This window comes from Lycorma delicatula, chromosome 13, assembly GCF_047948215.1.
Source record: "Lycorma delicatula isolate Av1 chromosome 13, ASM4794821v1, whole genome shotgun sequence".
In the NCBI taxonomy this organism is placed as follows: domain Eukaryota; kingdom Metazoa; phylum Arthropoda; class Insecta; order Hemiptera; family Fulgoridae; genus Lycorma; species Lycorma delicatula.
The window spans coordinates 18,313,383-18,328,912 of record NC_134467.1 but is presented as its reverse complement, the minus strand read 5'-3'; the positions used below and the strand labels follow the sequence as shown (position 1 = coordinate 18,328,912).

Here is a 15,530-nt window from a genome sequence, read left to right as displayed (position 1 = left end):
GAAACAGAAATCAACCGGCAGACCAAGTATACCAGACGAAAAGGTTGAACTAATTAGACGATCGGCAATTAGAAGTCCTGGGAAGTCCATCCCCCGTCGAAGCGTCGAATTAGGTATTCCAAAATCAACAGTTCACAAAGTTTTACATAAAAAAACTGAAATTACACGCTTATAAAATCCAGATACTGCAGGAATTGAAACCCGATGATGGTGTTAAAACGTTACAATTTCGCTGTTGAAATGTCGGACAGAATAAGTGAAAACGAATCATTTTTAGACGATATAATTTTTACAGACGAAGCTACATTCCATATGAATGGATGTATTAACAGACACAATTCACGAATATGGTGCTCTGAAAACCCACATGCAATTATTGAGAAACAACGCGATTCACTTAAAGTTAATGTTTGGTGTGGTGTGATGAAAAATCATATAATAGGGCCTTTCTTCTTTGCTGGAAAAACAATTAATGGAGTCGTGTATCTTGCCGGATAAACTCTAAAACCTTCATCGACTTCATTTCCAAGAAGACTGTGCTTATCATAAAAATTCTTTTATGATAACCTTGTATTAGCAAATAACAAAAATTTTGATAAAACTAATATTTATGGAGATATAACGAATTGAAAAATAAACATGGCTGCCATTTTGTAATTTGCAAAGGCATTTAAGCCTTGATTTTTTGCTAATTTTAAATTACCGAGACGCTTACCAAATATTAATGAGATTCGTCTATCTGAACTTGAGATATAAATTATTATATAAAAGTAACAATATGGTGGACAGGGGAAAAAACGAAGGAGAAATTTCCATTTTTCCTAGGGATATTGTTTGTTTAGTTTTTCAAGTAGAATCCGAAAAAGTATAGCCAGCCCACCATTTTAGAAACATTCTGTATATTCCAGATTAAATTATTTGTAAAAATTCATTTTTGCACTTAATAATGCTTGTGTATTTTATTTCACATTTATTGTTTTTGCAGTCTTCATCAGAAATACTTCTTTCTAAGTGATTTAATTAAAAATATAATTTAAAAATTAAAATTACAGATATATATATATATATATATATTTAAAACTGATATTATATTAGCAAAGTAGCTGGTAAATATATTGCTCCTTAACCTTTTGAGAATCAGACCTTTTTTGGAGATGGTTAAAATAAAATCGCATGCTTAAAAACTGTACAGTGCCTTAGGTGACTATTTGTAAGTTTCTGAAAAGGAGACTTCATCTCCTTTTTTTAATTTTTTTTTTTAATTTACATATATATTGATTTATTAATAATTATTAACCTCCGATTGTAAAAAAAAATTTATGATAAATAATAATTCAATAATAACAATATAAAAAAATGAAAAAATATCAGAAGTTATTAATGAAATAAGATTTTATGTACTTTTCATTTTAAAAAATGTATATATGTAATTTAATAGGCGTACAAGGAAGTCATGTAGTGTCCACATCAGATTTTTTTTTATCGATACATAATTGTATAAGTGAAAACTGTGCATTTTTTTTTTTGTATTTGCAGGTTGTTATGGCCGTATTACAGTCAGGACAACAATTGGCACAAGAAAAAGGAATTTCAAAAATTTCACCTTTACAATATGAGTGGCATGGAAAGAATTATTTAGGCGGAGCTCATGGAACAGCTGGAATTTTATATATGCTGTTACAAGTAAGTTAAATATTTTTCCAGTGAAATATTCTCAAAATGCTTTCAAATCTATATTTTTTTTTTTTTTACATTATGTTACTCATGAGATATTTTTGTAGATAAACATCTTAAGAAGCTGACAACAAAATTGTTACACGTTCCTGGCATTGGTTATTTATTCTTCTATAGTGAAAAAATAATGACACATGAAAAATGTTAAAAAAAAATTCAAAAAATCAATATTTTTTTTTAATATGTCTCCTCCCCTAAAATTACTTCTCAAGAAAATGTTTGATTTGTTAGTGTTTACTATGTCGAATTAAAAAAGATTAAAAAAAATTCCACTTTAAAATTTTGAAACCAGTAAAATCCTGGGCAATAATAAAGAAGTTTTAGACCGGGTGTTTTTATTTCTTCAGGGTGCTAATATTTTACGCATTTTTAAATTTTTTTTACGTTTTGTTTTGTCTTTATTTTAATGTTTTAGTTTGTTTCAGAATTGTTTTTAAATCTCTCCTTTAAATTTTAATTTTTTTTTGTATACTATTCTCTGTTTATATTGCATGTTTCGTTTTGTGGGCGTTTCTTTTAAATTTTTAATTGTAAACTTTGTTTTTTTGACATAGTTTTTAAAATACTTTCATTGTGTTCAGGCGATTATAGTGCTGTAATGCTGAAGCATTATTTTCTCGGAAAAACCAAAAAAAAAAGTCCTCTTCTTTTTCATGATGTCAATTGGTTTCCTGATTGAGCCGTTCACTACATGAAAGATCCTCTTCATGACTCTGTTGTTGTTCATTCGCTGTTTGTGCCCGTAGAATTTAAGTGCATTTTCTGATCTGTCTGTGAGAGTGTGTCCGTTCATTCATATAATTTCTTGGTTGGTCTCTTCATCCATATGCCATCTCTGTATACTGCTCCAAAATTTTTCTAAGTATTTCCATTCTATTTTTTCTGTTTCTGTGATGCTTGATGCTCCAATTGTGGTAGTTTCTGATCATACAGTGCCATCAGTAGCACAACTGTCTTACAATTTCATGAGTTATGCCTTACTCAAAGAAATGCTTCACTTGTTATAGTGTGACCACATGAGGTCGCACAATACAATTTGTAATGTAATGTTATTATTAAAAGTTTAAATAAACTAAAAGATTTTTTAAAATTATATTTTTAAACTTTGATTGTCACCCCCACCAGCAGTACAGCCCCCAAAGAATTTTCTTTGGGTGACTTGCACTACTGTTACACTTTATACGTAGGAAGAAAAAAAATAAACATTTACATCACCCCAGTAATGGCAATTTAGTTATGTTATTATATATTTTCTGGTTGTTTAGATGTTTTTGTTTTCCAAATTTTTTTATTTTTTTTTTTGTTATTTGATGTGATTATAGAATTGTATACCAATGCGGGATCCTGCGAAAGTCAACTATTGGTATTAGTTTTTTAGGTTTTTCTGTTACAATGTTTTGTTTATTGAGTTGTTTTTTATTTTATGTATATATATATATATAACATGTGTTCAGAAACTAACTGAACATTTTTAATTACGCACAAACTGAGATATCTAAGGATGTGCGGTTGGCAGCATTGTTCAGCATAACCTCCTTTATAAATGCATGTTCTTGGTTTGTTAATTCGTTAGTTAATTCTCGTTTAGTTTTCGTTATTGTTATTTGAGTGCAACATGTTTAAGTGTTTGTAGCGATTTTTGTAATATGTTATTTTCAGGAGCAACGATACAAAGTAAAATTTTGCAGAAACCAGGGATAACTACCACAGAATCTTGTTTAAAATTTTGAAACAAGCTTACAGAGATGATGCTCTAAGTTGTACGCAGTGTTGCAAATGGTTTTAATGATTTAAAAGTGGTCATCAATTGAAGATGACCCTCGACCAGGAAGGCCTTCAACTTTAACTGATGATACCCACGTTCAGAAAATCAACTATCCGGTGCGTGCAAATCGTCGATTGATTGTCAGAGAACTTGCAGAAGAGGTTAGCATCTTGATTGGATCATATTATGACATTTTGACTGAAAAATTGAACATACATCTACTTGCAGCAAAGTTTTTTCTACATTTCATGGTCGAACAGCAGAAAGAATCGAGTGGATGTTTGTCAGTAACTTTTTGAACAAGTTAATGACAGCAAAACATTCGTGCAAAGGATCATAATGGGAGGCAAAAGCTGCGTTTCGGTTATGGCATTGAGAAAACATTTCAAATATTATAGTGGATGGCAAAGGATCTCCACACCCCAAGAAAGCACGTCATTCTCAATCCAATGTCAAAGTGATGTTCTATTTTTTCAATTTTAATTCAATTTTCCATTTTGAATTCTTGCCCCAAGGTGAAACTGTGAACTGTGCGTACTATCAAGGGGTTTTACAACAGTTTGTTGTGAAAACGCAACAAAAGAAACCAGAGTTCTGGCGAGACAACTCATGGTTCCTTCATCACAATAATGCATCCGTACACTAGGCTTTGTGCCAAAAATCAGATGACTGTCCTCCCTAGTAGTGTATAAATAGGGGAGCAGCGGCGTCAGTTTTGCCCTCCGCTTCCGCGGGGAGCGCTAGTGGCGCGTCCGCCATGTTGGTTTTTCCCTGTGGGAATTTCCCTTTTACCTGAGCGGGATGTTTGAAATTCTGCAGGGTTGCCAACTTTGGTAATATGTGTTCGCTTTGAATATTATTTATAATAATTAAATCAAAGGTTGGTACCGCTGTTGATCAGCTGTTGTGTACCGGTCGGTTTGAATTAAATAAATAAATAATATTTAAAGTGAAAAAAACCAGATCGGCTAGGGATCGAACTCACCATACTGTCATAGTGTGCGATGGCTGCGCGTGCGTGCGTCCACGGACACAGACATCTTTACCGTGCACGATCCAACGCTCAACTGAATAAATGACGTAATGATTTCAGTTTAGGTGGAGTAGTTTTTGTTCACCTGCCATGCTGTCCACCAATCACAATGTCTGAAACCCAGTACCCACCTCGTCGACTTGTGATGCATACAACCGCATCAAACCAGTTCACACTGGTGAACAACCGACCGAGTCGGATTAAAATAGATAATTAAAGAAAACGGTTACATTTTTTTAATCAGTTCCTTTCGCGTGTATATATAAAGCAGTCACAACATTTAGTCATTTTTTCACTAACTGTTGAATAGTCAACACCGTTTGTAAAAAAAGTATTATTTGCTTGTGAAAGCGGTATTTTTGAAGAGCGATTGTCGATTGTAAAAAAGTATTATTTGTAATATCGTTATCTGGAAGAGTGAAAAACGATTGTAAGAAGAATACTGTTTTACAAGTGTTATTTGCAAGAGTGCTGTTTAGGTAAGTCTAAATACATAAGAATTCTTTTTATTTTAAATATGACATGGTATGATAAAAAACAAAAAGAAGAAAAAGTAGAAAAAAAGAAATTTAATAACAATTAAAAAAATAATAATAAAAAAACGAATAAATACAAAAAATAATAATTAAAAACGAATAAATATAAAAGTGAATAAATAATAAAATATCGAATAAATATATCTTCATGTTCCATCACCAATTATCACTGAAACACACAAAAAAACATATGTTACTATAAATATTTTTTTTGTTTGTTAGAAATCATCAAAAAATTCAATCAGATTTAGTCGTCGTCCGTCTTCGATGGGACCTAACTGACTTCGATGAGATGTACCTTCTGTCAACACTTCAACGATACCAGACTGATATCGTAAACCGTTTGAAGGAAGAAGTAAGACGTTTCGACGGCAACGTAAAATGGTAACTATTACAATTATCAATTATTGTTAGTTATATTAACAATATGTTTTATTAATTTTACAGCTATAAAGAAAATAATATATAGTTGTAAACATACTAATACTCTTTTTATTTTTTTTACAGGTACGTTGCGGCAAATGTCGAACTAACAAAGCAGATGCCTTTCGAAGGTGGAGTAGAGACTGCATGTACAAAAGTGTATTGCACGCAAAGACGAAAACTACCATAAATATAGAGAACGACGTTGTTGATGAACAGTGGACTGAGTCCGTCGAAAAAATCATCGAGACGTTGATTTTTTCATCAATCGAAACATCGATTTTCAACATCGAAACATTTTTTTTTTTAAATAGTTAGTTACAGGTTTTTTTATTGAATGGGGTTTAAAGTGTTTTTTTGTGTTTTTTTGTTTTGTGATTGAGTGCAATTTTTTTATTTTGTTCGTGTAATGTGTTGTAGTACTTAAAAGGAGTTTTTTTTTTTAAAATCGGTTAAATTAAAAAATATTCGTTTTGATGAATGACGGTTTTCTTCTTCGTCGTCATTTTCTTTGCGTTTCGTAGTCTTGTATAAAATAAACTAAAGAGAAGCGATATAACGTCCTCTCATATATCGATTGGTTTTAACGTAATCAAATTCTGAATTTTCATCCGTGTCGTACGCGACCATCAGCGGATAGGTATCATCACCACCACACCCGGTCACATCGAGCGGCAGAACAATCTACCTCATCGTGCGTCTTAAAGAAAAGCCATCCGTCCGTTTCCACATTAGCGGCTAGTCTTCGTTTTTCGTACGCAACAAAAATGTTTACAGCGAGTACGTTGTTTTTGCGATGCGACGTATTGAGATCTTTTAACGCCGACGCGGACAACTTCATATTCGACGATTGATTTAATTTGAACGCCTTTACGTTCCCGTCGTCACCGTAGAATCCGGAAAATAGTACCTCTTTACTGTCAATAAGCCCGATAGCTTTATCACCGCATTCAAATTCACAACAATACTTTTGTCCATATGCGAAATCATCGTTCAAAATTATCTTCACGGTTAAGTTATCGCCGTTTTTGTCGAAATCGTGTTCAGATAAATCGACAATGTATGCAAAAAACTGTTTTAATTTAAAACACAGGCGTCAGACATGGTTACCGACACGTACGCGTATATCTTGTTCAGTAACCGGAATCATGATGATGATGTTTACACCTCGAACACTTCTCAAAGAATAAACTAATTCGCTCGGTTACACTATATTTATAAGCTCATCCCCACCACAACAGCCACCCCCTACACTCTACCATTCGGAACGTCAAATTCTCTTCCCCCACTTCCCCCTCAACGTGGGAAAAAAACCATCTGATATAAAATATCCTAACAACTGCATTTTGTATGATTTGAAACTACAATCTTTTTTCAATGTAACATTTTTTCAAAAAAAGTGAACAAATTTCTAAACCCGAATTTTTTAAACACTCTCCTTACCGTTTGCAACATAATCCGATAGTAGATAAATCTATAACCAGATCATGTCGCGGGCCTTGAACCACTGCATTCAATAAACGTAAATAAATGACGTTTTCTTTAAAAGAAAACATTTTTCAAAAAACAATAGTCACGGTTTTTATTGAATGGGGGTTTAAAGTGTTTTTTGTTTTGTGTATATATGTGTAAGATTGTGTTGAATGTCTAATGTGTTGTATTCCTGAAAAGGACCATTGTTTTTTCTAATACCTCCAAGTCTAATCGAATACTATATCGTACGCATTGCCGACTCGACCCTTAAATACGAGTGTTAGTTTCATGTCTAATATCGACTGGAACTCGCCCACTTCAATAGTCGAAGAGAACCGCTTTGGTAGGAATACATTAAACGGTTCCTCCTCGCCGCTGCCTCTTACAGTACACACAATACTCTTACCATATTTTGTGTCTACGGTCTTCAATGCTGATATGTCATACGGTTTACCAACCGTCATCGCCGTCACAGTTTTAGTTTCGGTTACACGAACAGTTTTGGTATTTAACCGTTCAACGAATGTTTTTCTTGTCGATGCGTCGTCTGTCATGATGTACCAGTAGTCAGCGTTAGAATGACCCTTATGCTGTTTAGGAAGCACTATTTATACTCACTAGATGAAAAAAAAATAATGTTGCCCCTCCTCTTGAATAACCGCAAACGAACAAGTCTGAACCTGCTTATCAACATCCCGCATCCGGTTTTCCAAGAAACAACGCAATAAATAATTATGTTTTTTCATCAACTACCACATCTGCTATTCTAAGAACAGATGCAATAAATAACCGTTTTTCCCGTTAAACGGGAAACTATAAATAACCGGATACGAACAAGTTTGAACGTGCTTATCAACATCCGGTCTTCCAAGAAACAACGCAATAAATAAGTATGTTTTATTTTATCAACTAACACATCTGCTATTCCAAGAACTGATGCAATAAATAACCTTTTTTCCCGTTAAACAGGAAACGAACAAGTTTGAACCTGCTTATCTACCACTTGCATTCAACTGACTCGATTTAAAAAAAATATTTTATTTAAAGAAACAATAATATTAACTGAATAAAAAAAGCTATTACACCAGATCATAGTTACAAAATTTTTTTTTTTATTGTGATGAGTTGCATTTCCACACCGGTAACTGTAAGATGTTACAAACTTACTTTTTAAGTCTTCGGTCAATCCATCGTCTTTCTTTCCGTAATATGTTAATTTCATCGAATGTCGTCTTACAACAGCCATTTCGTCATCGGTAAATCTGTTTGTATATCTGGTCGGTAAATAGATTTGAAAGCAACCCAGCTCGTTGGCAACGGTGTCGTATAATATGGCATAAATACGATACTCATTTAAAGATAAATACCTTTCTCATATCCAATATTACGTAGTCTACACCGGTGCGAAGATCAGTCAACCGTTTCCACGGTAGTTTCTTGAGAAAACAAACGTCATCGTTGAAAGCTTTAACAAACTATATGGCATCCATCTTCACACTCGCAGAGTTTACATTCGACTGATCAGTACCGTATACATACTTTTGTCAGCAATTTTACATTTCCACACCGGTAACTGTAAGATATTACAAACTTACTTTTTAAGTCTTCGGTCAATCCATCGTCTTTCTTTCCGTAATATGTTAATTTCATCGAATGTCGTCTTACAACAGCCATTTCGTCATCGGTAAATCTGTTTGTATATCTGGTCGGTAAATAGATTTGAAAGCAACCCAGCTCGTTGGCAACGGTGTCGTATAATATGGCATAAATACGATACTCATTTAAAGATGTAAATACCTTTCTCATATCCAATATTACGTAGTCTACACCGGTGCGAAGATCAGTCAACCGTTTCCACGGTAGTTTCTTGAGAAAACAAACGTCATCGTTGAAAGCGTTAACAAACTATATGGCATCCATCTTCACACTCGCAGAGTTTACATTCGACTGATCAGTACCGTATACATACTTTTGTCAGCAATTTTACAAAATAATCGATAAAGACCGCTATCATCGATGACTGAACAGCGAATTGATTCTTCCATAACAGTTCATATTTATTAGCGCGTACTGTAGCGTACAACCTTTTTGCGTTTTCAATAATCATTTCACAGGAGCAAAGGTATTTCGGTAGTCCACGACCGCTGTAACCAAATTTCTTACAATCGACGGTATGTATTATTTCATCGTCACATTGAACAGAGTAGGCGACAAGCATCATAAAACTATATTTACAGATATGCGATGCAATAAATCTCAATTCGTTAACCGAATCTGTAAACGTTTTCATCGCTACAGTATCGATTTTTAAACTGTCTAAATATTCTTGTAATCCGTTGTGAACTTCAGCGTATGTGGCTGCGTAATTGAAATGCACTCTAACATTATTGAAACGATCAACATCCACACTTATACTTGTAGGAGCGGAAACGCCGCGGATGTAAGTTTCGTTAAATGTCGCAACGATCTTACACGATGACGTGGAAAAAATCTAACCATCCAAACCGATGCGGATATATCTACATCCATCGTTAAACTGCTAATGGAATTAAGTATTAGTTCCCTTTTAAACTCCCTATACATACATTTACCATTGTCTTCGTCGGTTACATTTCCACACCACCCAGGAGGTAGCAACCGTGGTGCGTTGAGATTTTTTTTACATGAGTGAATCTCTCCTCGATAGGCCTACTATTTAACACTCGAATATTTTTTTTTTGTTTTGATTTATTTATTTTTTTTTGTTCCTCGCAAATGTTTGTACTTGATTTATTACAAACATTAAGCTAACAGTGCTATTTCATTACGACATATTGTTCTTTCTTCGTAAAACAATAGACTCGAACGAAAGAGGAACGTTTTCCTTTATGCAGTTTCGACAACGCACCAAGTGTTGAGTCAGAGTCGAGTCAATCCTTTCGTTGCACCAACAACATTTGATGCGCATGTCGTCGAAATAGTAGTAATAACCGTTTTTAGCCACTTCGTCTTTGTTTTTAGCGTTTGTATGTTCAAAAGTACGCAGGTGATCGGCGTCTCTCGCCAGATACAACGACTTATTAGAGTACTTCAACTACTGCATGGTGAAACAACCAGTATGCAGCGCACATTTTCCACTCACATGGAGGTTGTGGTACGGACAATTTACGATGTAATTATGTTTCGGTTTTGGTGCGTTTTCCGGTATCTCACGTACTTCGGAATGAAATCGACGCAAGAAATCTGCTTTCTCCAGTTCTTTAGTGTATATTGTACCGAATTGTGAACAAAACGCCTTCATGATATCGCTGTATACCGCCTCACCGTAATCCCAACTGATTTTGTGAAAATTTCTCTCCAACCATCCGGCCATCCGTTTGTACTTAGATTGTAACTCAGACTTTGAATACGGCGATCGAAAGTGAAGAAGCATTCTTCTCCAACAACAGCGAGTTCTTTGATTATAAACGCTCCACGTTTGCCGAGAAAGCCGTGATACTCGATCACTCGTTCCATGACGACAACTCACGCGTATGAGGATCGACGTAAGTTCTTTAATCGTTCTTTAGGCGTTTATTAAAGTGTAATTACAATTGTGGTGGGGATACACAACCCCTCACCATAAACGCACCAAATATTTACTGCGTGCGATCGTATAAAGATTCGTATACGTCATCAAAGGAACAGTAAATACCGTGTTTGGCTAATTCGTCCTTATTTAAGACCAACGGTGTTATGCACGACCTTCTGTCTTCTTGTTTTTCGTCGCTCCTCTTTGACGGTATCGTCTTCTTATTGTTGTTTTTTCGCCCTTTTAATTTTAGTGTTTTCACCCTTTTAATTTTAGTGTTTTCACCCGTCGACGATCGTTCGTACGGCTTATTACGCGGTTTCTTTTTTTTCTGTTCACCGCTGTTTTTTTGTCGGCTTCGAAAATGTTTTCTTCTTGTTAACTAATGAAGACTGATCTACGATATCGTTATGTAACGCCTCTTCAGCGATCGGTAACAACAGCTGATCGTCTGATGAACTCGACACTCCTCCTCCCTCCATGGCTGACTCTCAACTGTCGATCTCCGTCGTCTGTTGTAATTTTTTTTCTATACTATTGTGGTATTGGAGGGGGTTACCCCCTACAATACCAAAGAGGATGAAGAAGAAGAGTCTTCTTCATCCTCTTTTAGAAATCCATCATGATCATCATCATCATCATGTGCATGTAACGTTATGTTAGGTAATGAGATTCTGGTAGCGTTTACCTTTGGTAAAACTGTTGTCTTCGCTGAAGGTAGTGATGTCGTTACAATCACTATGGCTTTCTTCATCAGTGTAGTTGTGTCGATTTTTACCTTTGGTAATACTGTTGTCTTCGCCGAAGGTAACACTATTGCTTTTTCTGAAGGTGACGATGTAGGGATATTACTAACTACGTCAGCAGACAGGTTTTTCTAAGATAATAGTGATACGGTAGCGTTGTAAAAAATTGACAACACCTCCACGGACGATGAATTACACCATACTAACAGTATGTTAACCGGCGATTGTGTGGAAAAAGTCACTCTACACCGTATCGGTTTCATCGTTGTACAAGATTCATGCGAAAAGTCGCCCAGTAATAATGTTACAATTATACCAACTGCAATACCTGTTTTAAATACACTCAATGTTATCAACCATTTCGTAAACCGTCGCCACGTTGCTAATATTTGCTTTTTAGCTTCTTTTCTCCCTCCATCGTAACTACCACCGCCTGATTGATCGATTTTAAATACCTCCCGATAAACAAGTTTTTTCACTATTCCAGTGACCGGAGTGTATGTCACAATGTTATCATGTATAATGAGACAGTAGGCGGTCGTGTTGGCCGGTATATTGTGTTTGGTATCGAAATAGATACGTACATCTACGGTACCTGTTTTAAGCGATTCGTTCTGACGAGAACAGTCTATAACTATTAACGGTACACTAGTCTTGAAATCTGCCAAACTGTAAGCGGGACACTCGTCCTCTGGTTTGTTGTAATAACGGACCGAAAGCTGGCGAACATTTCATACATCATTTTCACATCTGCCTGTAGATTGTCGTAGGGATAGTACTGCGAATTCAAATACAGACGAACGTTCACCAAATCGCACATATCGAAGAGCGTCAATGATTTTGTAGCTTTGTCCTTTCTGTTCGTCTGTAAACCGAATATCACGTATCGGTTTCTCCGTTTGCGCACATGTCTTAACCGTCCATGAACGTATGTTTGTTTGTGCTAAAGCTGGATATTCGTGGATCTGCCGTGTACGAAAGGCTATCGCCAACGGTCTATCTCGTGAACATACGAAATCTTCCACGCTATTTTAGTCACTTTCAACTTCGAATCGGGCGCCTCTTTGAACGACACTAGTGCGTTCACGTTGCTAGAAGATCTAAGCTAAACCAATTCTTGTTTGACGTTCAATATTATGTGTTTGTAGTCTTCGGCGAAACCCATCAGAATACGCAGCATTACGTAGAAACAAAGTCTTCCAGTGGTTTCATCCAAATCAAACTTATCCGTCGCTTTGAACTTCCACCCGAAATTTTCCATTGTATTTTCTTCGCTTTTACGCAACGAAAGAATATTCTTTATCGTTGTCGTTATTCCTAACGTTTGTACGCGACACATCTCCGTGCCGTTTATTTCGTATCGTATCTCCTCGAAGAGAAATGGTATCGCGTTATTTGTTAACCACGATTCCGTTGCCTTTTTATCGCCCGCTTTAGTAGTTAACGTCCCTTCGACCATCAAATAGCTTTTATGCGGTAACGTTTACACATCTGATGGTTTGGTGTATCGGTATCCGGATTTCATCGTTGTTGTTGTAAGTCGACGAAGCGTACGGTAGATGGGTATGATATTCGTACTGTGTGATCGTGTTGTCGAACGAAACACTTTCACCGACGTCCAACATATTCGCTTCTATCGCTGCCATTACGGTTCACCAAAACTGTAAAACCAAGTTTTCGAAGAAACAACACGTTACGCGATGTTAATGCTTTGGTGTTTACACGTCGACTGCGCGTTACTTGCGCGTCGTTTCGCTACTTGTACCACCGCTATTGTATATTTACCCCATTTATTGACTTTCCTTTTACTTCGTTTTCCTTTGTAAATGATATCTCACCGTAATTGTTTCACCGCGAAAATTTATCGGTTTTCCGTCTAGATCGGTAAACTTTATAGCGATCTCGTCTAAGCTCTTCGTATTCACCGGTAGTAGATTATATTCTTCGGCGATTCAAAATTCAAAATAATAGGCGGTACGCTTAGCGTGAATTCGTGTAATACGTGTCACTCAGATCCGTTCGTATAGAATCCTCGTATAAGGTTGCATTCGACCTGTATGGTGTTCACGTTGTTAATGGCGACCGGCTTCGATGACTCGTGCCATATATTCTCCGTCAGATTAGTTTTCTCGAACTTCAACATCGGTGCCAAACGATCTGTTGATGTCATCGTTCGCAGCACTGCATTTAAGTTCGCATTTTTACGTTTTGTTATTCGGACACATAAGTAAATCTATTTTGCTTTTGACTTTGAGTTCATCGCTCAAGCCTTTGGCGATATCATCCACTTCGTACGATCCGGTCGCTAGTGCCAACTTAATCGGTTTTTGAGGTTTCTTTGGAACAACGGTAAGTGTGTTGTTGATTCCCAATTCGACATTCGGAATCGAGTTGTATGTGGTTAGGTTTATCAACGCCAATTCCCAGTCCCCATCGGACTTGCAGAACATGTTTACCTGTAGACCGATGGACCACGACTGAGAAATTCAAGACATAAATGTCCACAGATAACCGTGTTTATACTCTGTGTGGCGTTATAATTGAAATTTATAATCCAATCGAGTGGAAAACAACGCATCAATTTGTTAGGTGGACGCAAATTACCGAAACTATCGAAATAGTCTACCATCCGTCCACGTTTTCTTTAACATACCCAATGTGTTTTATGACCGGTACTGCGGTCAAGATTAACTATCGCAGATTCGTTGGTCTTCGGTTGTGTGGGTAATGCGTTCAACATGAAGACTCCTCGAAAATCGGCTATATTTAGTTTTCTCGCGTACCACGTTCTATATTCGATATACGAGTTCTATATTCGATAGCGGACGCACTGGTATTCCCTTTATTGGAGACTGCGACGATGTTTTTTTGTACGCCCATCCTCGATCCAGTCAAAAGGTAGGGCTTAAGGTATAATCCCCGCCCAGCAGTGCCCGCTTTTTTTTCATCATTTCAACAAGGCGTTTTCTATTATTCCTTTTTGATCGTCTTCCTACTCTTCCACCGCTGAACTTTGCTTTTAACTTCATCGCGTTTGTAACCGCCAATGCCGTAGCCTTTTCCGCAAAACTCGAGTCCTTAGCTTTAACTCTTTCCCAAGCGCTATCGGCTAATTTACGATCTGCTGCCGCTCTACTTTCGTTATCACTGTACGTTGCGTATAAGATATCGTGTTCTTTACAAGCGGCGTCCAACTTGTTTACACCGGGATCGCCTCTCTTTAATCGTTTTTTAAATCCGTTCCCGGTCCGCAGTACTGATATCCCGGAATATGTATTTATCGGTAATAAATCGATCTTTTTGTTTAAAACCGTACCCACCACCTTTATGACACCTTTTAAAGTTATCACCAATATAAGATCCTAACGCTCCTGCAGCCCCTGCTGAGGTAACAGTCCACCGCCTCGTTTAAGACTGGCTATTCGTTAAGATCTTCTCATCTTACCCTTTCGATCAGAAGAACGTTTTGACCTCCTCACTCTTGCCACGTCGGACAGACAATGAACTTGTTTACAACATTCCACCATCTTAGATTGGATCCGTGTTCGGCAATCGTAACATATTCTTATTCACATCATCATCTTTCGTTGTCATCTTATCTGTTTTTGTATCCGAGACCGGGGGACGTATCATATTTTTATTCACATCCTCATTCTGCATTGTCTTAGCGATCGGAGGACGCACCATATTTTTTGTCACATCCTCGTCCTCCTTTGTATCTTTACTACTTAGATCTGTGTTTGCAGAATGGCTTTGGTGATGTTTGTCAGCGGCTAGTACACTCATAAGCGTTTGTTGATTTAAGTTTCTGTTAGCGTTGTCGTTAATGTTTAATAGAAATTTGTAAAACCTAAATAGTGTGTCATCAATATATCCCTTAGTCGTAATTTTTTTTTTAGTCGTAGTAGTAATTTTTGTATATGTAATTCCATATCGTCCACGTAGGACTTTGTTGAAAGATCGGTGCTATTCTTAGGTATGCCAGCGTTAGTGATAACAGATTCTGTAGCGTCGACTATCTTCTTTTCATCGAAAAGGTTTGTTCGTAAATAGTTGAGAGTAACGACGTTCGCCTTTTCGACAGGATCACCAAAACCAGATATTCGCTTATTTTGATAACTGACTGCGTTGACATCTGACGGTGAAACTTTGGCTAAGATTACACTATTTAGATCGCTATGCATTACGTACTCTTCCGCCAACCCTTCCCTCAACTCTTCCCTCATTATATCGACATATCCTTTAGTCGCAAGGTCAGTCAACTGTACAG

At 36.5% G+C, this 15,530-nt stretch overlaps 1 protein-coding gene across 1 annotated transcript in view; it reads left to right on the top strand.

Moving 5' to 3' along the window:
• Nucleotides 1–15,530, top strand: part of LOC142333867 (lanC-like protein 2) — a 67,045-nt gene that overhangs the window by 22,003 nt on the left and 29,512 nt on the right. Inside the window, exon 5 of the mRNA XM_075381436.1 lies at nucleotides 1,537–1,683. Coding sequence (XP_075237551.1) covers nucleotides 1,537–1,683 — 147 coding nt within the window. The remainder of the gene's footprint in view (nucleotides 1–1,536; nucleotides 1,684–15,530) is intronic.